The sequence below is a fragment of the Pagrus pagrus genome, assembly GCF_965226575.1.
Source record: "Pagrus pagrus genome assembly, chromosome: 13".
In the NCBI taxonomy this organism is placed as follows: Eukaryota; Metazoa; Chordata; class Actinopteri; order Spariformes; family Sparidae; genus Pagrus; species Pagrus pagrus.
The window spans coordinates 25,403,506-25,430,530 of NC_140197.1; the positions used below are offsets into that span (position 1 = coordinate 25,403,506).

The following is a 27,025-nucleotide window of genomic DNA, read 5'->3' on the forward strand; positions in this document are numbered from 1 at the left end:
GACCTTAAAGGACAACACAGTTTCATACTGTTTTACTTTGTTTATATGTGGCGGACCCTGCCACCTTTCTAGCTTCAAACAGTGTTCTGGGGACCTTATTTTCCTCTGAGAACAGCTTGTTTATTTAGTTAAGGAAAAAATTAGATCGGTATATCTGTTGGCCTTTATCATTGGCCGATACTGGCCTCTTACAGATATATCAATTTGACCAATATGTGCCGATACAAAGAGTTCAGTGAGTTTTGGTACACTGATGTTATTTATTTTGGACAATAAAGTTTATTGTTAAACAGTAAACTGTCCTGCCTTTATCACTTACTCTTTGTCACAAGTGCTTGAAATCCACATATGAGGGATCATTGCAAAAACTGTGTGTACATCGGCTGATATATCGGTATCAGATTTTTTACTTGTTAGCATGGGTATTGGCATCGGGACCAGAAATCAAGTATTGATAAGGCTCCAGTAATCATAGGCAATCTTGTGCATACTTGAGGTCTACTTATATCTACGGAGGGAGCGGGTCCTCTTCTATGTTGCACTGCCATGTTTCTACAGTAGCCCAGAATGGACAAACCAAACCTTTGCTAGAGGGGAACATTTGTATTTGAGGGTGAGTTGGGGGGTATTTTGTTTGTTGCTGCAACATCACCGCTACATGCCACTGAATCCTACACACCGGGCCTTTAAACCTTCAAAAGGTCCTGTAAAGACATAATATTTAACATTTCTGTTCGCCGGGACAGCTGACACGGTTGTAATACCAGCAGTAAACTCAGGGAAACTCCATGAAACCTCAGTTTATGAGTTCGTTCACGAGGTAAACACATAAAGGACGACTGGCCACAAAGTTAACTATCACTCTCTGTAACAGCATGCATAATGATGTAATAATAAACATTTCCAGCCTTCCAAGATTTCATGTCTGATTTCCAATATAGACACACTGCAGTAACCTTTTCATTGGTGTAATTTATGCCATATTAACCAATCAAACTCAAACACTTGGCATTCACTGCAACTGTAACTCACAATTTTGCATTGAAGCTGTGCAGCATTTCTTCATGTTTTGATGTGTTTAGGTGTAAAACTGATACATCTACAGTGAAAACCAAACTAAGCAGTGATGTGCCTCCTCTGTTTAAACTCTACAGTGCTAGAAACAGCCATCAACACGTCACTTTGCACCATTAGACAAAATTTAAATCTGTATGTTGACTGTTCTGGCACACAGAGCTGCAATAATTAGCTTTTAGATGCTATAACAACTGGTGCTGACGCTTTGAAACGAGACATTCAATCAATGATGTTTCAACTCGGAACATTTCGACCACGATATGGCGGCACTGTTAGATACATTTGATTGCGCCGTCGGTTTATGATTTCAGCGCACAAAGACTAAAGGACGGACCAAACGCAGCAATAAAGGCTGTTCTCAATTTCTGTGCTTTCATGCCAAGCAATCATTGAGCAGTCACACGGTTTTTACTGAGTCTGAGATGAAAGGCGGATGGAACGCCATAAAAACATAAACGCCTTTGATTATGTAATTACATCAAACCATTTGGGAGCACGAGAAAGAACGGGAATATGTATTTCACACTCTGTCTCATCACATCACCTGAATTGCCTGCTCAAACCTAGAAACCTGTTAAAGTGTGCAGTGTACACAGCGCTTACAATATTTATGCCAGCGAGATAAAACATGAAAAAGACCCAACACACTTCAGCTTCCTCGAGGCAAAATTGATTTTGGGCAGCAACAATTTAAGCATCCTGATGCTCAAACACAGTGTTTTCTCTGACCATCCACTGTGTTTCTATTATTCATGTGCTTTCCAATAGTATTTTAATGTCAACACAGATGTCAAATATCAGGATTTCTTCCACTGGGGAGTTCTTCCAGCCATGACACTGGTTTGTGGATACTGGACTTTTAAATAAAGATGCTCAGGATGTGATCGCTTCTCTTAACACGGCTGTAAATCAACTAAATCTGATGATTAACAATAAATACAAAACCTCTTGCATCTGGTCTCACAGCACCTCCCTGTATTCTGACGAAACACACAAAGAACAAAGCCATCCTTCTTGATTTACTGTACGTGGCAAAGAAATGCAGGTCTGCTGACATATATTTAAGACACTGTTGCTACAATGTGCTATTGACTTTAGGTCCAACACACGTCAGGTAATTTAACTGCTACTCAGAATTTAAAGGTGCAATTTGTAAAATATGGCCAGAATTCGAGGGTAGACATGGGGGGCAGCATATCACCAGAGTAACCAACAACCGTTGCTCTTTGCTGGCTATCCTGGCAGTTTTCTTGGACCCAAACCGGGACTGAACACAGCCTCCAAGACTGACGGCAGCCAGTTTGAAGACAGGATATTCAGGAAGGAGGCGATTTACAGGTGATTTTCTGACCAAGACTATGACTTTGGAGGGGACAAGACATGGCAGGTGTGAACGGGAGAGTCTAGAAGCAGCAGGGGACAGTAACAGGCATGTAGAGCTGAAATATTTTAATATGTTACTGTGTGAATTAAGGATGTATTTTCACCAAACCAGAGGTGATGTGACAGACAAACCAAGACTGCTTTAGTGAGTTTTACGGTGAGTTAACGAGGCAATTAAGCTTGTCTTAGTTCAGTACAAAGAGGGAAACTTTATTTTTTTTCTGTTTAGAGAGGAAATAGAAGTAAGAGTATTTCCTTTCTTGACATTTTCTGAATTTGTTCTGTTCAGTTGTTTCACTAAAAGCGAAGAACTTGTGAAATTTAGTGAACTCGCCATGTGCAGTAAAAAGTTTCAAGACAAGATGGATTGGAGCCAGCTGGCTGCCATGTGAATTTCAGCAGATATCTCTGCAACACGGTACATCCAGCAGGCGCCTTTGACATTAACATCAGCACTGTTGTTTCTTTACACCCTGCTGATAATGTCCATTCTGCACTCAATCTTGATGCTCAATTTTTGAATGTTTTAAACTAAAATTCGGGCCATATCTCATACATTGCTACTTAAAAGTGCATTAGCTATTAAAGTAGCTTCATCTCATCTTTAGTTTTCTGTAGTTTTGTAGTTGTGTGCCTGTGTGTGAGCACATCGACTGGCTCTTTGTTCTTACATTTTGAAGCACAATGAAGAAAATGTTGATTGACATGCGGATCTTCATGTTTTACCTTGAGTTTGATTGTCTTCCTCACACATCCTCCAGCTGTACATCCATTTAGTGAGGATCCCATTGCACGGTTATTGAGCACATCGGGTTGCAGAAATGGAAACATCCCTCTCATCACTTTGACACAAGAAGGCCTGGCCAAAGCACAATGTCGCCATGATAGTTTGTCTTTGCCATCCATTTGTTCCTGGAGAAGAAGAAATATTGGTTAGGTCTACATGGCAGATCTACACGCTATGTTTTGAATATTTTCACCAGTCAGATCAGTTAGTATGTTTGTGTTATTGCGTGATTTTGGTTTTTTAAAGGGTTAGTTCAGATTCACCAAAGTCACACAAGAACACAACCAATCAGACCAACAACTCTCATGTTCTGCGAGGTAAAATGACTGTTTTTGTGAAAGAGGTCTGGTGGGTTCGGACAGGGCGATATGACGGCTTCAGTTGCCCGTTAGAAAAGGCTGTCTGACGTCAAAGTAAAGTGGTGAAAATATTCTGAATATAGCAAACACTTCAACTGATATTGATTTTAAATGGGTCTTTTTACATGGCTAAAAGTACCTCATACAACTGCACTTCAGAAAAAAAAACCCAAAACCCTTCAAAGTGCTGAATTCATTGTGATCCACGTTAGAAGTGTTGCAGTGCACAAAAAAACCGACCCTGGCTTCAGTTGAACAAGTTGACTTGGATGAGAGTGTAGAGAGTCGGTGTAAGAGTCACCACATTTACACAGCACCCTCTCTAGCCTGTCCCAGTTTTTCTGCTAGCTGGACCAACACTGAATTTTCAGCAGTGCTGTTTTACACATCAAACCGGTGGTCAGAACCTGGCATGATCAAATGGAGGGAAGTACCGATGAAGAGAAAAAAGAAAAAAAAAAGGAGCACATAAATGAGAGTTGGTGTGGAGCACATGAATATGAGTCTCTCACCAGTAGTGTAGGAGGGAAATATGTATTCAAATTAAAGATATAATAAGTAAAAATGCCACATTAAAAAGGTCAAAAAATACCTTTGTTACATATTTTTTTTAGTTGTGTTCTTTCATTTTCACAAATGTCTCGAACTATGTTCAAACCCAGAGAAATACATATTTTTAATCAAGCTAACATTTTCTGATTCTTTAACTTCCAGGGAAAGTGTGTCAGAGAGTGAGGAATGAACTCGGCACACATGACTAAACAGAATGTTGAATAAAACTTTCAAACGTCACCTCGTCGTCCATGAACATTTCTGCCCCGAGTCACGTCAGATAGCTTTTTCATGAACAACAGTGGCTGAAGACAACAACTCCCATGATCCCACGCTACTTAACGACATCATAAACTACCTCTTTTGTTTTCAGCAGCAGAACTTACATACTGTGCTTTTAATACTTTTATTTTCTGTGACCTAACTGGGAATCGACTGAATTCAATGGATGCAACACCTTGAATTTCGACTCATTTGACTGAAATATTAGACTTTTTCATTTTATACCATTAGATTTTTGGCATTTGGGCTTTTTTGATCATTAACTCATCGGGAATGAAATCCATACAGGTCTCTTGTCGTGACAAACCAAGGTTACTGTAGATATTGTACATGGCTTATATTTCATATCACTGATCAGGCAGGACTGTCACATACAGTATAACTTTTGCAGTACAGAGACAGCTGTGAGTGCACAGTATTTTTGACAGTGCTTTAATTCTTTCTGTAAAGCTTTATTTGCACCAATAAAACTCAGAAACACATAATGATCCAGACCTCTAACTGTATAAATAGACTCCCCCTCTCCTTGTCTTACAATATCAAATGTTAAAGCATCCTGACTTCTATTGGCGTCCTATTCAAAAACGACTTCCACAAACATTTTTACTGAAAACAACACAAGAGCCAGAAGTCATGTGACCAGGAGGTTGATGAATTGAATCTCTTGAAGAGCGAGAAACAGCTGGGGACGGAGGGTGAATGAAAAGTGCTCTCATCTTTTCTCAGCAACTACAAACAAGAGCCCTAAAGCGAGTGGCCCAGTGGAGCTGCTCAGCAGGCAGACGAACAATAGAAGACGTTCCTCGTTCGGCTCTGGCGTGACTGTATGAACCAGAACTGGTTATTTATGAAATCAGCTAGGCGTATGTAAAAGTAGTGTTTTGTGTCAGAAGTGTTGAAGAAACGCGGCTGTAAAAAGCTTCAGTGAGAGTTATGTTTTGTCACTGATGAGTGATTTCAACGTCTGATTAAAGAAAAACGCAAATGTAGTTTGTTTTCTAACCATGGCTGCTGCAGAGGGATAAACTGAAAGACTGAAAGCTGTGAATAATCAACAGATCTTGAATATTTCTGTCAGAAAGTGTCTGAAATCTTAAACATCCTGCTGCAGTTAAGTGTTACCAGAGGACAACTTCATGTTTCCCAATTCAGTCCTTTCACTTGTCTTTTGTTCCACCTGTCAGTGTGGATTTTAGACTCCCTCGTAGGCCTTGGCTGAAATAGGCTTATCTCTGTTGAAGACTCACTGATGAACAAAAGCCCATTAAGGCGTTTAAATGAATGCTCCCATTCTGAGTGCACACAATAGAGATTTATATTTCTCAAATTGGCTGCCTTCAAAGAACTCACTAAAAGTTAAGACGAACAAGGACATAAAGACGTCTTTCAAAAACTAAAACATACACAGATCTTATGGACTAAAGTGAGATACTCAAAATCACAGACATGATTCATCAGGTTATTTAGATAAGAGGGTGGTAATAAACGTGTCCCAGGCATAATAAAGGCATTCAATGTTTGTTTTAAGGTGTAAAAATGACCCAATGTGTAAAATCAAACGACTGTCAGAAAATGTATTCTGGAGTCCTGCTGATGTCCTTTGTCCTGGTTGAATATATCATGACTAACAAGGCTTGGAGTGGATTAGGCACAGAGGATTGAGCAATTTGCAGACTTGAGTTTATTTTGCTGGATATTCTCGCTCACAGAGCACCATATTCCCACAAGAAAGGGGAAAAAATCTTATTAAAAAGGCCCACATTTCCTACGGTGATATAATACCAAAGACACACATCCGTAGCCATGTACCAAACGGCGAAAGTACACCGTCAGACATGTGCTGGGCTCGAAAAAAAATTCAGATTAATTTAAGCATTCAGTCTATCGGGGTCTTCAGTAGTCTGGCCATGGGATGCACATTCACTGGTCAAATCAAATTATGTGCTTGGGTTTTGATGAGAGGGAGGACACAACAAAACCAGTATGGCACTGACATGAAACACGATAACAGACATAATGGAGCGATAAACAAAACAATGGAAAGTTACTGGTAGCCGTAGTCTTCATCCTCAGAGATTCAAAATCAGACATCATACCTGCTGCTTTACCTTACAGTGTGCTTCTTGGTTTTGTTGTGTTGAATCGCAGACAGCTCCCACCGCTTTTCTATGGATCGAGTATAGTCCTTCGTAGTCTGCAGTGAAGACTGCCGCCATCTTTAATCACAACAGAGTCCATCTGTCGATGGTTCTTCCCTTTCTACCCTCTCTTTCTCTGTTCCAGTCTCTCTGTTCCAGCCCTCTCTGTTTGTTGTGGGGGGTTCTTATTTTCCATCCAACATCAAACCACCATATCGACAGGCTCATGGGCCGCCCAGTGGGGGGGCAGCTTGAACACGCTGCATTGGCTGTTGTCCTTTTCCAAGCCGCAGATTAACTGACCACGTTTATTTTTTTTCTCAGAATGATACAGACAGCCTACAAAAAAAATGATATCAGCTCTCAGGCCTTTGATTTCAACAAGCCCGGCCTCAAAGCTCTTCCATGATTGTCCCTGAACGCATCTTTTCTTCAGATGTTCTGATTGAAGGGATTTGGTAGCTCTCTTTAATTGAGGCCACATCTGTAAAACTACTTGCAAATTTTCTAAACGACAGATTCGGATCATTTAAACCCAAAAACTGTTTAGACTTTTTTTTCCAGCTATTTCCAGCTATTCCATCATATATATAACGTAAAAAAACAGCATCTCTCTTTCAGGCAAAGCTCAGCTGGAATTCTTTGATCTCACCAATTGAAAGTAAATTTGACCTGAGCAGCCTCGGACTACATTTATTAGTATACGCAGACTGTCCGTCTGCTTTCAGTGCATTTCATTCAAAGTGACACTTCCTTTCTGTTGCCCCTGCTCCCTTTTTTGCGTCCTAAGCGTGAACGCAAAGGCGTACCTTGTTTACTGTCACTGTTTTGTTCCGCCAAACTCTTTCAGTGAACAATAAGAGGAGTTGAATTTCAAAATGGTAGATGCTCTCACCTTCCTCTCCTGCTGTGCGGCTCGTCGGATCTCGTTTCTGTGGTCCGCCATGACTGGGCGCAGTCCCCTGCCTGCCACTCTGCAATACTTTCTCGTACTCATATACCTGTTTCTGATTCTTACTCGTGTGTTGCTGAAAGATGAGCATCTTTACTTTATATTGCAGCTTCAGCCGTGCGACCCTATTGGAGGAAACAAGGACCAGATGATTGTCTGCACAATCGTATTGTAGCTATGGTAACAGACCCAACAGGCATGAGTGATGTGCACCTAATTGCTCCGTACGCATTAAGGAAGAAAAAAAAAGAGAAACATAAATTAAGCAGCGTTGTGCCAAATCAAGTTATTATTTTGGACACTTCACGTGTCAGCCCTGAAGGCTTTTCAATGCACTGAATTACTAAGTGATATTTTATTTACACTTACATCCATCTGCTGTATGAAGTTGTGAACATAGCCCCACTGATTGAGGGGGGGAATGCAAATAAAGGAGGAGAAAGATGGATGAAAAGAAATTTTGGAGAGAGGGGGAGAGATGATATTGCCTTTGTTATGTAGCTTTATCTGCTGCTTACCTTTCAACTGGATTTCACACTCGCATGTCTGGTTGTAGCCGGGGTCAGATCCAGCATACCCTTCTCACAATGACCAATTTTCTCCTCATGCTGCGCCAGCAAAGACTCCCAGAGTTGGCTGCATTTGTCTGGAGTGGGACGCATTAAAACACATTTTATTTCCAGATTTTAACTTGACAGTGGTCTGTGCAAACACGTAGTTGAGTTAATATCACAAATTATATTTTCACAAAACAAATTTCAAAAATAAACAGCACTGTACCCAAGAGAAGAGCAGCTAAAAACATGTCGCTTAAATTGAAATAACTTTTCTTATTTCTGATGTTTAATTCATCAATGGATTGCAGGAACACGCTGCATGTTAAACAGTAGAATAGTAAATATGTCCAACTTAATTATTTTGTCTTTGAATTCATAAATCCTTGATTTTGGTTGAACAAAAAATTAGCGAATAATTTATGGAAGCTAGCATGGTAGCAACTTTCCACAGCACAGAATCCAGTCTAATTAAAAAGATCATCAGTTAGTTACCATCTGTAATTTTGGGATGATGCTTTATCATTTTGCCTCAGAGTGGTTCAAGACAATAGTTCAGCTTGATCTAACACTCAAATTCTTAACAAACAGAATGCTAAAATAAGCATTTAGCTAACTTCGCTAACTTACTTAGCACTTGGATCTTTCAGGGTGTACAGTTTCTTTTGGAAATGACACAAGTTTTGAATTTGCAACAATCATTGCTTTTTTTCTGGAAACAATACGTCTGTCCAGTTACCTACATCATTTAATCTACACGTTTCTTAGTTAATCTGCTCGTAGGCATGAATGAAAGCACGTAAGGCGTTCTTAAATATGCATGTTCATACATATACGTATATCTGTGGACATGTATGGATAAATATGCAGATAAAGTTTTGGATTGAAAAAAAATTGCATATATATGTAAACACAAAAGATACCTTATGGCTGTACAGAAATATTAATTTAACGCAATAAAAGTATTTAAGAAGAAACAGTGGTTTACAGTGTGTAAAAGGACAAAAAGCCTTTGGGATTTGCAGATGAACAGAAATATGCTGCGGGAAACACAAGTTTATGATACCTACATGTTTTGTTCAGCAAGATAACTTTCACAATTTAAACAACTTTGATTATTTTTGAAGCATAAACACAGTTGCCAGAGGTAAAAAGCTAACGTTAAGCTATAAACAAACTACATATCAGTTGCGTGACTTCAACGTCACCACCACTAAGCTCCCCACTAGCCTACACAATGATATATACACTTATATACTAGAAATCACCCAATCTACAAGTTGTAAAGACAGAGTGCCTCTGTAATCTCATTTAGCCACTTGTTAGCAACCGCCTTTTTAAAGACATATAAACGCTTTGTAATACACAAAGCTAGCGGGTTTTGCGTCTCATTCCTGTCAACGTAGACAGAACAGTTAGCTAGTGCTAAAGTCATCTCTGTAAAAAATATATAAGCTACCACACACAGCCACACTATTTATAGATTGAAGGTATAGTTAGTTCAACATCTTAGAATAACTTTACACTTATTTGTGACTTTACACTTATTTGCAACATATTGTGTGCTAGCTTGATGATAAGGTTGGTTAGCGCAGTACAAAGACTAAAGTGTTAAAACAACAATCTGTGCAGGTTATGTGGAAATTCATAGCCAGAAAGTTACATGAAGTTACAGGTCACAAAGTTAGCTGCTAAATTTGAAAGTAAAATAGTGAGATTTTTTCTAGCATCGTTCCACGAAAAGTAGCGTTTCGACTATGACAACTTTTGCTACAAGTTTAAGTGAACGTAGATAATTGTATGGATGTCTCAGGCAGAGAGGAATAAGATTTCTGATAGTCGGATTTAGAGCAATTTCAAGTGGACGACACCTGCTGAGATGCAGAGGTGTTCAGGTGATGTCATGTTTTGTCATTGTTGTGCACTGTTACAGCGGAGACTTTCAAACCCACATGGACTTATATCCACTTATGATGAAAACTTGACCTGATAATCCGTTGCTGAGTCGTGCACGCTAAACTATACAGAAATCTAACTATTTTGAGAAGCACTCAATAAATACACCAAGATGACTACACCAACATACATATGGGAAGATACAATAGCCAGAGGAGGCTCGCTAGACTAGCACATTAAGTCATTTTGCTGGTCAGTTATCAGAATACAAACATAGAAAATATACCTGTGTCTCCTGTTTACATAACAAAAGAGCTCTGCGCAGACAAAAAATGTGTCTGTTGAACAAAAAAACTAAATATTCACACACAGATTCAGGGCACAGCAGTATTCTTGCACAAGCACAGCAAAATAAGATGATTCTTCAAAGCGATGCACCAATAAATAATTAAACAGATTGCTGCAGTGATACTTCATATTCTCTCAGGGAGTGAGCTGCTCGGTGTTCCCCACATGAACAAAAACGCCCCACATCCAAGTGATCTCTGACTGGAACATATTGTATCTCTGCAGTTATGATGTTGCAGAGGTTTATGATAATAAAAAAAAGATAATGTGACATTATAAAATCAACTTTAATGTGCATTTCTTTAGATTCACTAAGAGATGGCTATCCTGTTTTTGTTATCGAGTTTTCAAGACATTTCGTTCAATAAAGCTTCGTCTTTAGGGCACGGAGAGAATAATTTCTAAATATAACGGAGAAAAAACAAATATTTCATGCCCTAAAAGGATTACAGCTCAACTGTCAGCATTCACATTTCCCCAGAAAACCTTGGGACTCGGGGAGATAGATTTATTGTGCATCTGGAAATTATATGGCTTGTGGGGTGGAATGAACATAAATGCTGTCTAGAATTATTATTTTTCTGTAAAAGTTTCAAACAGATGGAAAACTAAAGCAGAGCTGAACTCTCTGTGTCACATTTCAAGGTGCTCTGAATTAAATCTACCTATGTGGTTTATTCAGGAGAGGCCCCCCCCTCTGCTCGTCTGTGTGCTGACGCCTCGCTGTAAGCAGGTCAAGGTGAATACTCCACATCTGTGATTTTCACTGCTAACTCATTCCCAATGGAAATGAGTCTTATTCATTTTTCAAACAGCCTCTAGGATATCTGATCCAAAAAAAAAAAGGGGGAAAAAAGCCCCTCAGGCGTGCATTCATCTTTGATGTTTTGAAAAGAAAGACAGAGAAAAGCTGCAGTCGGGCTTCATGCATATTGTATTGCTGAGAAAAGAATTACAAGCAGCCGCCTGGTTCTCATAGTTATTAGCTATGCAAGCCCAAATCTCACAATCTCAGTCTGCTCAATATGGATTCACATACAATATCTTGCATACCGTTATATTAGTGGTTCCCATAGGTGTCATTTAGGGCCGCTGTGGACATGTCCCCGTCGCTTTTTAAATGACTAATAGTGTCCCCATCGCTTTTTAAAAAGCATAATTTGTTAGAAAATTGATTAAAAATAGCTTGGACCAAGAAATATTAACTAATAAATGAGATGAAATGAATTTTGAGGAGCCTTTATGCATTCTTTTCCCACCGTGTTTATGTACCCTGCAGTTTTGGAGAAGAAATTCAAATTCAGAATTTCAATATTTACAATATTAATGAGGTACCAATACAAACTCAGAAATGTTTGTTTTCTTCCATAACTGAATAAACATGCTGTTCTCAGAGGAAAATGAGTTCCCAAGAACACTGTTGGCAGGGTCCGCCACATATAAACAAAGTAAAACAGTATGAAATTGTGTTGTTGGTTTATTTAATTCTGCTCATTCAGTCCTGAAAACAAAGAGAGTTTGTTTATTTTGTTTATTTAGGCATATAAAAATCAGTCAGTGAAGAAGTGCACCTTTAATTCTGAAACAATTCGCCCTTGAAAGGTTGAATTGTATCATTTCACCCCAAGATTTTGCTTTGTGTTTTGTTTGTTTCTGTTTATTCCGAATGCGAGTACTTCAGGGGTTGAAGCATATTGAGTAGCCCCCAATAGATATATCAGTTTGGCGATATTATCAGCCGATATTAGCCTACCACAGATATCGGTATCAGCGTATATGTTGCCCAGTTTGCATGATGGTTGTCGCTCACTACACAGATTGTAAAGCCCACTGACGCGATGTGATTGTGATTTTGGGGCTTTATAAATAAAATTGATTTGATTTATGAACCACAGGTTTTTACTTTATGACCAACACATTTGAAAGCCTATTGGAGCATCAATGCTGGCATTTTTCCTCATGCATCATCACGTGTTTTAATACTGTCTACTGCCACTTCTTTAATTACCTAAACTAAACTTGCTAAATTGCATTGCACAACTATGTGATGTGCTGCTTTCCCTTCCCTGCAGGTAGGCAGCGTCACCTTTACTTGTGTTGGACTGCTTTGTTTGTCAATAAATGAAACAGGTGCATCTGAAAGAGAAAGAAAGAAAAGAGGACTGACAGTGTGATGAGTGAGCTCTCACCTCCTTTGTGCCTCTTTGTTGCTGACGCTGCAGGAAGGAGAGCAGAGACCTCTGCTGCTGAAGTCTGCCATCGACACAGACACGCGTCGTCTGCACATGGTAGGTAACAGCGCCCCCTGGTGGCCGGATTACAGCAGTGCGTGTATACGTGCAGCCTGACTCGGCAGCTCACGTGGTTCGTGTGTCTGTCGGCGGGAGGAAGTCGAGTCTCGGGATCATGTAAAGAACAACAGCAACGTACCGCGCCCTCATATATGTATCCTGTAATCGCTGACAGGCTGGAAAAGGGAACTTCTTAATGGCTGCTGACTGGAAATCAGCGCAGGCGCGGTGGCCAAGTGGTAAGGCGTCGGTCTCGTAAACCGAAGATCGCGGGTTCGAACCCCGTCCGTGCCTTTTGTACACAGCCTGTTCAATAGAGCCATCCTCTCAGGTGTGACAATACTGAAGTGTGTTTACTGTACCACTCTGATGATTTAAAAAAATGAACCATACTGACCCACCTGATCTATTTTTGCTTTGATTTGACAGCTAGAGGTTTATGTATATGTCATGCTACAACACAGGATTGTACAATGAAATGTAAGTCCAAGTGCTGCATCGTAGGCAACTGGACGTGGTTCAGTTTCTTGAAGATGTTTCGCCTCTCATCCAAGAGGCTTCTTCAGCTCTAACTAACTGGAGAGAAGTCAGTTAGTGGTTAGTGGCAGAGGTGGCACCTCACCTACAATGCAGCACTGAGTTCCCACCCCTTACCAGACAGTTTAACAACCACTCACACCTGGGCTCACCTAGCTCTTGCAACCCACATGAAAGCCGGTTGGGTCAACGAGCCACAATTGGCCTTAACGACTCACAGAGTTTTTACTGAGAATTACTGTGACCTGGATGACAGAGAACCTTCATCAACAATGAAATGTAAACTGTAGTTCCTTCATGCTACACAAGAAAAAATAATATTTATGGTGCAGTGCTGAGGATGAGTTCAGGAGCCTCACAACCAGAGGAAATCAGCTGCTGTGTAGTCTGGTCGTACAGCTGTGGATGTGTTGTGTTGTCTTTTAGTGTCCTCACCTCACCCCTTACCGATGCTGTCCTAGGCCGTGCATGAACCATGCCAGTTTGCGATGTCTCCAGTCAGAATGTTTTCTATTGCCCCTCTGTAAAAGTTGACATCAGTATCAAAGAGATACATTGCCAACATGCTCTTCAGTTACTTCCATCAGTTTACTTAAATTATGTTTTGAAAAGTAGCCAATGTATTCTTCACCTGATATTTCCCATCGGCATGGGGGTGAGTAGATAATGACTGATCTTTCATTTTTGGGTGAACTGTTTCTTTAAGTTTGTTTTTCACAGTTTTACCCTCACAGTGTGTTTAATATCATTGTGGTTGTTCCTGCAGAGATCTTCTGAACTGAAGTTGAGCAGTAATGTTTTGAAGATTGCAGGTGAAGCTACCTGCTCTCACTTTTACCCAGCCTGCATCAATCAGCTGTAATGTAATTTAACAATGTTTTCTACAATATTTCATTACGCACACTCATCTTGAGGAAGACGAGCACGGTTTCCTGGGTAACGCTCACTGTATGGCATCAATGATTCATATCCGCTTCATGCTGCAGCGTATCATCACGTTCCATCTGTTGTAGTGACCCGTTTGTAAAACTGATGCATGATGATGGGAGGGAAACGACTGGAAGCTGCTGCAATGTTGTGCAAAAACCATAGTCGGCAACATCTCACAGCACATCGCTGGTGGATAATGTCCAACCTCCAACTGCCATCGCTGTGAGGTGAAATGCTGCTTTTAGCATCTAAATCAGCACCTTGGTCATTGAAAATAAGATCCAGATGGTGAAATTGCTGGTTCTGGAGGTTATTCATCATGATGGCACAGAAGGATATTGTCTTTTATGACACGATGCGAGCATATAAACAAACTAAATATACCAAGGTTTGATGTACAAGCATCTAACCCATAACTCCAACCTTGATGAGGAATTTGTGCTCTAATCGTTCAAGATCATTTTTTCCACAGCAGCAGCTCTAAAGAAATGCTCACCGCGCTGTCAAGGCCATTGTGATTGACATGCTGCAGTGCTAGCAGCTTGTTACCATGGTAACCTGTATGATTTTTTGCATGTGTGTGTGTGTGTGTGTGTGTGTGTCTGAATAGTGTCAATAATAATAAAAAACAGTCATCCCATAATCAATGAAAGTAATATGAGACGACACTTTATTCTGTTGTTTTTTCCTCCCCAGGTGGACAGATGGTGAGAGAACAAATACACTAACATGTTTTTGTTTTTTACAATCCATCAACCTTACCTGATGTTACTATATGGTGGAGACAGTTTAAATTAAAGAAGAATGTCATCCTGAAATAATGTTTACCATAAACCTACAGGAGCATATGACACAATCGCACTCTGGTGGAAATGAGCGTGTCTCACCACATTTCCTGAACAAGCTTAGGAAAGCAATTATCAGGACCGTCCTAAATAGTTTTTCCTTTCACAGCTGCTGTTCAAACTCCAGATATAGCAACAGAAGAAGTGTCTGCATTCCTTTATGTTTTAATGATCAAACTCTCGCTGCCTTTTTCCCGGTGGTTTGGTGGCACAGATGGAGGCGGTGTGGTGGATAGGAGGTGGATCCTCGTTGAGTCTCGGTTAGTCTTCTCTAAGCTGGTTTAGCAAAGCAGATAAGCGCTGCCCGTCCAATTGGGGGACATGCAGGACATGTGCTTTCCTGAGTGAGCTAATTGGCCAGATGTAGTCACCAGAAGTAAACGTTCTTTACCTCAGTCTTCAGTCTCACATCATGTAACACTGTTTGGTTGTGTTTCATCCTGCATGCAGGCCCCTCAGGCTGCTTCCTGTCTTGATCAGCTCATAAAATACAGTAAATTCAGCCCTCTGGTGGAGGCCTTAGGTAATGACAGATGATGCCAACTTTAATCCAAACAACTTTTACATATCAGTAGTTACTAGTTCATTACTGGCTACTTATATGACCATGTAAACGACTTTTTTGCTGTATATGTTTCCCCTCCCTAAACTTGGTCATTAATCAGAATCATTATTCCACTTTGAGTATTATTATCACACATATTAAACTCTAACTAGTATTGTGTCTTCCCTCTAGAATTTATTTTATAATATTTAGATTGATTGAATGTAACTATGTTTATTTAATCAACTACAATTAAATACAATTAAGGACTGTGCTTGATTATTCTATATTCTGCTCTGCAGTCTGATAATCAGAAAAATGCTAAATATCTGATATAATGAACAGACAGGCCGATCATCACATCCTTAAATGCATGTATCATTTATTTTTACTTGTATTTTCAGTCATTTTCATACTTTAAGACTTTACTTTAAACTATTTTAATACCTTAAGATAATTCAAGGCTTTCACACACTGTTCATATTAGTGACTTTCACATGTACCAAAGTAATATTCTAACATGATATCTGTACTTCTACTTAAGTATAACGTTTGGGTACTTTTTTACGACACTGAATATTCATAGACGAAATTACATTTTTTCTTTCTTGCACAATACCTTTCAAGTTACGCACACTTGAATATAATTTACCAGTCCTGTGTAATTATACAAGCATTCCTACTTTTGTGACTGAACCACACAACTTTGTATATTCTTTATTTTAATCTCTTTTAAGTCTTGTCTGCAAATGAAATGAGTCTTCAAAACACAAAGGGGACTAAAATAGGAGGAGGAGGATAAAAGAGTGTGTAACATGGAGGATGTTGGCAGCAGGTCCGGGTCTGCTGCTGGCTGCACACACATTGATTTCCTTGTTCGTGTGGGCGGTAGCACTCTGAACTGAGATTGGAGTCCATCAAAACTATGTCTTCAATTGTTATTTGTGGATTTCATATAATTAAACACTACACAACACAGCAGCAGACAGTTGAGCAAACTTGTCCTTGAAAGGAACAATATGCCTGAACAGTCCCAACAGGAATACACAACTTGTGCTGATAGGAAGTCATACTTTGCTCTGCACATGGTTGTTATTGTTTATGTTTTGAGCTGTTTAAGCCAAGACTTCATTGTGTGCCATCTGGCTCTCGGCTGGGGAGCCAAACAGTTGATTAAAGGACGCAATTAGCGTGGAACAGGTTCTGTCGGCTCACCCGGCAGGGATTAAAGAATGCGCTCATTCATTGTGACAAACACGCTGTCATGCATATGTAGGATAGGCGACTGGCATTTCTTCAATCGCTGGGTTCCTTCAAGAGCTGCTCCTGAAATGTTAACATGAGGTCAGCTGGTTGTTTTTTTGATTACCAGGATTTGTGCGTCAGTTTGTGATGTTTCAGGAGGAAAAGTGCCTCATAATCACATTTCAGTTTCATGTTTTCACCATCAGCTTTGTATGATACCCAGGAAGGAAGGCAGGAAGAAAAATACTTTGTTTGGTCTTGAAAAAACCTGATTTATTATATAATCATTCAGCTTGTTCAAACATCTCATCACAATCACTTTGTTTGACCAGAATCTCAGCTATTTAAAAGAAAACATTAATGATCATGAATATCACAATTGCAAAATACATCATAGTTTCCTCATTTCCTTGCAGACAGTTTTGACAGTAATTATTACTATTATTAACATAACTCATCATGAGCAGTGGACAGACACAGGAAGGAGCGCCACCTAAAGCAACTCAAGCGTTCACAGAACAACGAATAAGAAGTCAGAGTACGGCCGATAATGTTTGATTGACAGGTGATCTCTGTGCAGTGAAGAAATGCCACGTCAATGAGCTCTCAGCAAAACATTTCAATATTTGCTTAACAAAATAAGTTCAAGATTTAAACCTCAGAATTCAATCCACTGTCCTTTAAATGACTTCTGTCTAGTTGAGTTTACAGAACTCAGCAGTGGCTCCATAACCAATAGGCCAAACTCCAGCATAGAGAGGCTGAGTGAATGTGGTCTGGACTCTGTGGAGGAGAGTCATGGTTTCAGACACGCTGTAGAAGGACAGAATACCTGCTCTGTGATCCAGGTACACTCCAACTCTGGAGCACTGTGGACCTGAGACAGGAGTTTGGACATAGTTGTACCAAAAGTCAAAACTGTTTGTCTCCCATCTTAACGCCCAAGATTTATCACTGTATCCAAATGCACATTCATCCAACCTCCCTGCTCTGTTGATACTGTTGTATGTGACAGCTACACCAACTCTTCCCCCTCTAAACTCCACCTCCCAGTAACAACGCCCAGTCAGACTCTCTTTACTCAGGACCTGAGCCCATCCAGTGAACCTGTCTGGGTGACTAGAATAAGACTGTAGTTGAGGCTTTTTAGTTGCTTTTCTGTTCCCCTCAGACAAAATCAGCTGTGGATGTGCGGTGTTTGGATCCAGTGTGATTTCCTGTGCATATTTTAAGAATTCAGCTCTGGCCTTGGGTTCTGGTTGTGGCAGCAGTAAAACATCCATCTTAGCTTCTGCCAGTGAGCTGCCCGTCCATTGCTCCCTCAGAACGTCCTGTAGTTTGTCTCTGACCTCTGACACGGCTGCTGTCACAGCCTCAAAGTACCTCAGAGGACGGATTTCAGTGCTGGATGAGTCTGTAGACCCGCTGAGTGCTGACAGTGAAGGGTAGTTGTGTAGAAACTGGTTGTGATCCTCTGTGTGCGAGAGCTTCTCCAGCTCAGCGTCTTTCTTCTTCAGCTCAGTGATCTCCTGCTCCATCTTCTCCCGAAGCTCTCTGACTTGACTCACTTCAGTTTCCTGTTGGGATCTCACCTGCTGCTTCACATCAGAGCTTCTCTTCTGTATGAGACGGATCAGCTCAGAGAAGATCTTCTCACTGTTGTCCACTGCTTTATCAGCAGAGCGGTTGATGTCCTCCACCTCCTGTTGAAGCACCTTCACATCTTTCTCTCTGTCCTGGATTCTCTGCTGGATGTTTTGTCGACTCACCTCGAGGTCTCTCTGCTTCTCAGTCCTCTCTGCTGCAGCTGAAACTGTGTCGTGGCCTTTGTGTTCATCCATGGAGCAGAGATAACAGATACACTGCTGATCAGTACGGCAGAATATCTTCATCACCTCTTCATGACGAGAGCAGATGTTGTCCTGGAGCTTCTCAGAGGGGTCCACCAGCTTGTGTTTCTTTAACTGAGGCACGTCATAGTGAGACTGAAGGTGTTTCTCACAGTAAGAGACCAGGCAGACCAGACAGGATTTGAGGGCTTTCAGTTTTCTCCCCGTGCAGACATCACAGGCCACATCCTCAGGTCCAGCATAGCAGAGATCAGCAGGAGCAGCTTGGAGTTCAGTCTTCTTCAGCTGCTCCACTAAAACGGCCAACATGGTGTTTTTCACCAGGGCAGGCCTCGGTGTGAAGGTCTGCCTGCACTGAGGGCAGCTGTGGATTTTCTTCTCTTCCTTTTCATCCCAGAAGCTTTGAATACAGTTCATGCAGTAGCTGTGTCCACAAGGAATAGCCACCGGATCCTTCAGTAGATCCAAACAGATCGAACAAGAGAAGGATTCCCGCTCGAGCTGGACTGCTTTCTGTGCCATTTCACCTCTGTGTGCCGATGGCTGTCTGAGTTTCACTTTCCTAGAAGTGAAACTATTTTGAGCTCGGATCTAAACACCATGTGTTTCTGCAGTGAACAGGGCCCGTCCGCTCTCGCACTCCCCCACGTTGGTTACACCCATCTTCAATCTGTAGATCTGAGGGAGAGAGACGAGGAACTATGTAGTCAGAGTGGAGCTGGCTGTGTTTGAGAGCAGGAAGAAGAAGGAGGAGTTATAAAGGGTTCAAGTTTCAGCTTTATTGTCGTTATGCAATACAGGATTGCGCAAAGATATGCAGTCATGGCCTTCTTCACACACACACACACACACACACACACACACACACAGAAAATGTGTGATTTAAAGACTCACCGTAACTAAATACCCTCTATTCAATGCAAAAAGGAAAAAACCTCTAGATCACAGCCTGATAAAAAATACAACTCGCCTTAAATGATTATCTAAGCCATATAAGTATACATCAAATCATTTCAAGTCAATTTAAAGGGGTAAATGCTTCCTAATGATTACACTTGTTTACACTGACAGCAATTACAATCCATTGTCCACTAAAGGTTTGCATGTAGGGACGTGGTTGGGGCTGTTGTGTCCCTTGTCAGAAACTTACAATCCACTAAGACTTATCAGATTTATGTCTGTCTCTCAGCAGCTCTGATGACTCAAACTCTGCAATGTTACTTCTGCTAAAAGAAAAAAGTTAACATCAAAATGTTTTAGCTCGACAAAGCACAGCCTCTGTTGGGAACGCTACAGATGAGGGCGCTGCAGCTGTGAAGCACTATTCTGCGTCTGATCACGTGAACTCAAACAGCTGCTACTGATAATTTCCCTACTTCAGCTAAGAATATAAATAAATTAATACATATTTTCAGTTTTAGCGCCACAGAAACAACACGCTCTTTCTCTTTGTGCTAATATAAAATGGGATGATTGCATGTAAACACTCAGTTAAATGGGATATTCAGTCATTTGTGGTAAGCAGAGCAATGAAGCAAAACCTTAATTGCAATACCATTAAAGTTTTATTTTCATTTGCACAAATTAGAGGTAGAACAACCTACACAAACAGGAATGTGGGACATTGAAACACCCTCTGAGATGAAGCGTACGACTTCCATAACTTTCAGAGCTCGTTCCTCGCTGAAGGTTGGACACAATCGGGCAAGTGTTTGTGGGCCATGACCCAGATACTTATTTCCAGTCCTGGACACTGCACGACGGCATCATCTCCCATTTCAGTCCACACACTCACGAGCGGTGCACTCATTCGACAACGACACTGTGTTTCCTGTGTGAGCTCACAGACGCTGTTTAGGAGCGTGGAAAGCTCACTTGAGCGGTAACATCTGGGAGGGCAGTGTTTACTGTGATTACAGGCCTGATGGTGGTGCTGTTTACTGGGTGTCAGAGGGGGAAATGAAGGCTTTGACTTGACTATCAGCAGTTTGATCTGATGGGATTTCACCGAGCCAAACCCAAAACCAACTGTGGTGGACCAAAATAGAGTAATTTACTGCATGTTAAACATTCAAACTCACAGTCAATAACAAGCAGCTTGTTTACAGGAAATTAAATACATAACATCTGTTTTTTACAGATCAAAATAACAATGATGTCAGCTTTATTTAATATCATTACTGAGTGCAATTTCTGTTATCGTTTGAGTGTCTCCACATACAGTAAATGCTCAGTTCCTGTAGAGTCAGTGAGCTTTAAGTTTAGTACCTATGGCACCATCTGCAGGTGAATATCTAAACTTCACACACTACAAACCAGCTGATGCTCTCCTGCTTTTATGGCACTATTTCTTCTGTAGAGGCTTCCCACCCTGCAACGTTTGCACAAGTGAAATGCTTTTCTTGTGTTTACTACTGTGAAGAAGAGATACTGTGAAACCTGTATGGATCATTGTTCACTAATGTGTAATATGTCCTCCTGGATTCACATTTTTCACATTTATTTTTGACTTGTAACTGAACTTCTGCCACTGTAATCTGTATATTTTGTGGTTTTGTTGGTCTGTTCTCTACATGTGATAAACTGGATGTCTGTCCTGTCAGGGGGATTAATCCCTTCTTGAGGGTTTCTTCCATTTGTTTTCCTGCTACATGGATTTTTTAGGAAATGGAAAATATTCCTCACTCAACTCGAGGGTCCAAAGACAGAAGATGTTGCACACTGACGCACTGTGATTTGTGATTTTTGGCTATGGAAACAAAATTGACTTGACTTGAAACAGCCGATGAGGTCATGCACATGCTCATAATATTAAGGGGATATGAGATCACTGAATAGGTATTTAGCGACCGTAGACTTCATGGGTCTGGTCTGAAACCGTGTCGTGATGCATCAAAACACCTTAAAGAAATGTTTATTTCCTTCTTAGGAGAGAGTCTGAGAGTTATCACACATTTTTACTGTAACATTTAAGGTATTAAATAAGATCTGAATCCGTCAGCTGGTGTCCCTAAAATATATACATTCATACATACATATACATATATTCTGCATAATGAGTACTTTTACTTTTGGCACATTTATAAAGTATATTTTAATACTTTGCTTAGGTAAAAATATAACACACATCTTTTACCTATAACAGTGTATTTGTACACTATGTTACTGCTTAGATCTGTGTACTTCTTCTGCCTCTGCAGACAATGCAGCTGAAATATTAAAACACTGGGTTCAGAGGGGGGAAAAAAAGAAAGAAACATGTGGCACAGCAGACTTTAAAATAGAAACGCAGTGAAACCTCAGCTTGCCTTATTAGCTCACTAAATTTCCAAACAGCTTTTTCTAAAACCCCAATGAATGAAGTGTAGTCAGAGGCTTTCCCAAAGCGCACAGTCGACCTCGCAGTAATAAGGCAGGCAGCGACCTGCACAGTACTCCAACAAATAAAAGTAGTGTTGAGGACCGGCTATCTGATCTCTCCCTGGCTGAGTAACATTCGACCTTCAGTCCGAGCTTTGACTGAGTTTCAACAGAGAAATGCTCGAGTTACCTTTTCTTTGTGTGACTCTGCTGCAGCTGTTATCCTCGGGACTTTCAAGGTAGTCACAGAAAAAACACAACTCTAAATGTAGCTTAATTAAGTGTAAAATCTTTTGTCTTTTATTAAAACAACAGTCAACGTAAAAGGCACCTGCAAACACACAACTCTGTGCTTTCACACTTTAATTAAAAGAGCCGGATAATGACGTCCATTGAAAACATGTGTGAGCTTGGCTCTTTCTCACATTGTCATAAGTAACACTGTCTTTAAGATCACACTGTACAGTGTACTGTGACACACCACACATACATCTGAGCTCCACTGATCACAAGAGCCCTCACCTGATAAAAAGGCCAAAGCCACTACAGTACATGTTGATCCTTATGTTGCTGTCTCTGGAGAAAGACAGGAACTTATTTTATGTCCATTTAAAAAACATTTTTTTTAAAAAGTGTCATTGGTTATTTGTACAGCAATGCCGTTAACATTTTCACTGTAACATGATCTATTTACAAAAGGCACGCAGGACATGCAGATGCAGTTTTGTCAGTAAATAGTACACATGGGGTGTTCGTAACCACAGAGAAAATCTGGCCACAGGGCATATTTCCGGATGAAAGGTGCTCTCCTCAAACATTTGGCAGCGTTTCTGTCGCACTTGCACAGCAGCTTTTCACATTTGTCCTCCAAATCATCTGTAAAGAAGAACACACACGAACATTGTGACATTTGTTGTTGTGCAAATGCTTGCCAAGACTTGGTTGTTGGTATGAGGAATTTGGCAAAGTTTCGTAGTCCACAAAACATTTCTAGAGCTTCATGGCAAAACAGTGTTGTAGCATTCACCTAAACAACTGAAGGGGGACTAGTTTGAGAGCGTTAAATCAGCTTGTACAACATACTCCAAGTCCCCAGGAGCCCCGAGATCGATGTTTACACCCTTTTATCACCCAACTTTGAATCGGCATGAGGGTGAGTAGATGATGCCTGAATTTCATTTTTGGGCGAACTTTTATTGAAGTTGGTCCCATTATAGTCATTTTTAAAATTTAAATAAAGATTGAATGAATGAATGAATGAATGAATGAATGAATGTGTGTAAATCTCATCGAGGCTGATGCTATATACATACATAGGAATACCAGTGGTTTATGGGGGCTTGAAATACCATTAAATATATGATGGAAACTTCCTGTCTATCCCCTCCAATCAGCTGCCTGCATACTGATTTCATAAACACTGTGGATACCATGATCGGCGTCAGTGTTTCATGCTGCTTATCACCGTGTTTTCCTGCGCTGCCGCTAAAAAAGAGAGCAGCAGCTGTCTTATACTCCAAATACAAACACACAAATATTTGCACAGGCATTAAAAAAACGTGTTACCACACTCAGCTGTCTTGTCTTCACACGTCCACTGATACTGGTCTGTTTTGGTTTGGCAGCCGAGGCGTTCTGCATCTCCATAACAGCAATCATGTCTGTGGCAACACCTATGTACATTACGGAAAGATTAACAGCATGATAAATCTTTTATTGCGAAGGCTGAACTCCAGACTAGACAAGACGGGGTCGAGAAGGCAACAGTCACAGCCCTGTGGTTACAATCACACCACGGCTATTTTAAAGGCAGGGCAGGATCACCGCATGAGTTTTCACAACAGATAGTTAGCAGTTAACTGGTTTGAGGGGGTTCGATGCCTCGCAGCGAGGAAAAGAAACAGCCGGCAGTTAGGATTTGGGTGTGGAATTTTTGGACCTATTTTGAAGTACCCAATGGACCATGTGAGTCTGCTCAATTTGGATACCATCCCCTCCTTTCCATCCCATCGCCCAGCATTTGTGGTTTAGTCCACTCATTCAGAAGCGGAAACTGTGTGTAGGCTATACGTAGGATGACTGGGAAGAACCAAAGGCATCCAGGAGGAGGAAATCATGTGTGTGAGAGGAGGGCTAACCATCACCACTGCACGCTGAATTATATCTTTTACATCACATAATGTATAGGTGGACCTTATATAGAGTGTCAGCTGGGTGTTTACATTTTGCTACACACTATCATCACGTGTCAGGCCGTGATATTCTTGAAGTCTTATTAAAAAGCTGTTTCCTCACCAGTCCGCCCTGTCTCTGGGCCAGCCTTGGCCACCCAGTCCACAGTAGCATCCGTACATCATGTAAGCCAAGGCAGATCTCCCCGTGCTGCATTTGATGGCTCCCGCCAACTCTAGTAACCCTCGCTTGGTCCGCTGGGACCTGCGTGTCGCCGCAGAGGCCACAGCCACTGTAGAGAGAAATAAACAAAGAAAAGAGGAGGAACAAACTCTCATCTCCACCTGAACAACTGTCACCCATACACATTGTTTAGTACTGTTCTGTCCTCCTGCTTTTGTTGTGAGGTTTTGATATACAGCACAGTATTCAGGATTGGATATTGCCTTAGACTGTGAAGTGTTTGTTTTCTTTTGTCCACCTTTTCAACACTGAGTTTATTAGATACACTTTAGTAGTCTAATACAACAGTCCTGCAATGAATCCCACTGGTGGACTCGGCGCACTTTATCATGTTTTTTCTAACCGAGATAATGAATAAAGTGTCCTCTAGCGTGCCCTTCCAGTGGAGAAAACATTGTGAAGTGCCATCTCTTTATTGTAAATGTATCAAGACTTTCTGCGCATTGGTGCCCTTTATTTATTTTTTTGCCCCTGCCCCTCAAACATCCTGAGTCCGCTACTGAAGGTCGTAATGTTGCGAGTGCTTTTGAAAGGGTCAACTTCATGATCATTATAAATGCTGTAGTTTATGTTGCTGTTGAACTGTAGACAGGGACATGTTTCCAGGTCTGCAGCTCGTGATTATTTCCAATGTCAATTAACAGGTTGATCATTTTCTAAATTAATCCATAAGTTGTTTGGCCCAAAAATATCAGAAAATTGTAAAAAAGTTGAAGCTGAAGTCCTCAAATGTCTCGTTTTGTCCACTACCCAAAGATATTCAGTTCACTCTCATAGAGGAATAAAGAAACCACAAAATATTTACATTTAAGAAGCTGGAATCTGACTTTTTCAGTCCTCAAACCGATTAATCGATTATCAAAACAGTTGGCAACTACTTGATTTATCAAGTAATCATTGCAGCTTTAGCTGTTTCTGTTATTTTTTCCACCCCACTTGTATCAACAAGTAACCTAAATAACTGAAACACTTGTGTGTATAATACAACATGATCATACAGCTGAATCAGCACCTCTGTTTAAGAGCTTGAAGAAACCCTGAACATCACAGCCTTCATGACGGAAGGATGCCTGATAAACTGGTGACTGAGTGCACAAAGTCTAAATGGCCACAGGATGTAAAGGTAACATGCACACTTTTGTCTGTTTCTTCACAAGTCACACGCCTGTGTTTCTGCAGTGCTATAGGGAAAAAGGTCTCCGAGGGTTGACTTTACACTTAGTCACATCTCACACCTCGTGAACACCAGGAATCTACCCTCTGTCTGGGCAGAAGTTCAGACTTAAAATGATGGAAATCTTGTAGAACTAAATTTGTTGGTTTGTTTACACGTCCTCCCTCAGAATAACACTTTCACTGAATTGCTGAGCAGATGTAAACACAGGGTTGTTTCCCCTCGAGGCTGTTACCTGCACCGACTGCCTCTGCATCCCTAAAATAACTTCTGAAGTCTGCTGCATTTCAGCACTGATCAGAGATCCACAAGAGTCAATAATGAACTTACCTGATAACAGGAGAAGTATCCGGTAGAACGCAGTCATGGTATGCAACAGGCAGCTGAACTCCACACGAGAGTCACTTACACTCTGAGTGTAGCTTTGAGTGGAGAGCTTTTTTTAGATGCTGTTTGAATAATCTCCTGAGCATCACCATTGGCCAGAGGCTAATCCAGTTTTTGCCAATGTTGACGCCCCCTAGAGGAAACAGCCTGAAGCTTTTACTGCTTCTTCTCAGCTGGACCAGAGTCTGTGCGTTTGTACTCATAGTTTAATCTGCACTGGTGTCCTTTGTAGCAGATAAAATAGATTGTGTGTATCTTTTTTAAAGCTTTATAAAAAATCAAATGTATCCAGGTAGCAATAGAAAGATATATGTCTCTATATGTCCATCATTGAAGACTTGTTTCATTTACGTAACATCACTGTTTTTTGTCTTAATGTTCTTGTCTTAGTCCTCGCCTCTAAAAGATATTCTGGGATTTTGTACCAACCCTGCGCCACAAGATTGAGGAGAAACGTTTGGGACTCTTTTTACTGAACCACATGTTGCATAAGAGGCATGAAGGCAAATCAAACACTATACATTTTACAGACCAGTCACTCTGGATGCTAATTTTAATTTCAAATTAATGGTTTACACATAAAACTCAAGTCATTTTGAGCCTCTGAGCACCAGTCAGGCTGCTGTTCCTGAGCTGAGGCGCTGAATAATGGTTAACTGGAACATTTTTACAAATAATTATGATGTCACAGTGATGATGACCTTTGACCTTTTGGATAAAAAATGTCTTTACTTCATCATTCTGTCCTTTCAGAGAACTTTGTGTAAAAGTTTGTCATAATAAACCTCACACATGCCTGAGCCAGCACCACCAACAACAACAGAGCAGCCGTGCTAAATCACTTCTTACGTGCCAAACTAGCCCCTAGGCAGAAATTATGCAGATGTGTGACATGGTGGCGTAGTGTGATGTCACAAAGTCACGAAATTAAAGGCGGGACTACTGCAGGGCGTTTAAGGCACCTTTTTCTGTGGGGGAACGGAGTTCCTGTTGGTGCGGACATTGACCTTTTTAACCTTTTTTTTACCTTTATATGCTCAAGAACATATTTTGTTCTTAAAATCTATTCTAAAAAAACAATTAGAGCCAATAAAAAAGAGGCTAAAACAATTGCGATGA

General features: G+C 40.7%; 3 protein-coding genes across 5 annotated transcripts in view; all 3 read right to left on the minus strand.

Moving 5' to 3' along the window:
* Window positions 1-8,110, minus strand: part of axin1 (axin 1) — a 34,140-nt gene extending 26,030 nt beyond the window's left edge. Inside the window, exons 1-4 of one of the 3 annotated variants that reach the window (XM_084372580.1) lie at window positions 8,049-8,110; window positions 7,474-7,655; window positions 6,537-6,917; window positions 3,187-3,372 (exon numbers count right to left, since the gene is read on the minus strand). The gene's annotated coding sequence lies outside the window, so the exon portion shown is untranslated. Of the gene's footprint in view, window positions 1-3,186; window positions 3,373-6,536; window positions 7,076-7,473; window positions 7,656-8,048 lie in introns of those variants that run through there. The other 2 variants (XM_084372582.1, XM_084372581.1) reach the window with 2 other exon arrangements.
* Window positions 8,111-17,018: 8,908 nt separating this feature from the next.
* Window positions 17,019-19,116, minus strand: LOC311268761 (tripartite motif-containing protein 16-like). The gene has a single exon (XM_084372585.1). The coding sequence runs from the start codon at window positions 19,090-19,092 to the stop codon at window positions 17,416-17,418; it is 1,677 nt and encodes a 558-aa protein (XP_084228711.1). The 5' UTR covers window positions 19,093-19,116; the 3' UTR covers window positions 17,019-17,415.
* Window positions 19,117-22,416: 3,300 nt separating this feature from the next.
* On the minus strand, window positions 22,417-25,992 carry pla2g10 (phospholipase A2 group X; the record flags this gene model as incomplete). The annotated part of the gene is given in 5 exon segments (XM_084371661.1): window positions 22,417-22,806; window positions 23,497-23,603; window positions 24,226-24,394; window positions 25,850-25,944; window positions 25,946-25,992. Coding segments are annotated over 5 exon segments (567 nt in total). The 3' UTR covers window positions 22,417-22,657.
* Window positions 25,993-27,025: the final 1,033 nt, after the last annotated feature.

Excerpts from the sequence above, each read along its gene's own strand:
- LOC311268761 (XM_084372585.1), bottom strand. The coding sequence starts at position 19,092 with ATGGCACAGAAAGCAGTCCAGCTCGAGCGGGAATCCTTCTCTTGTTCG.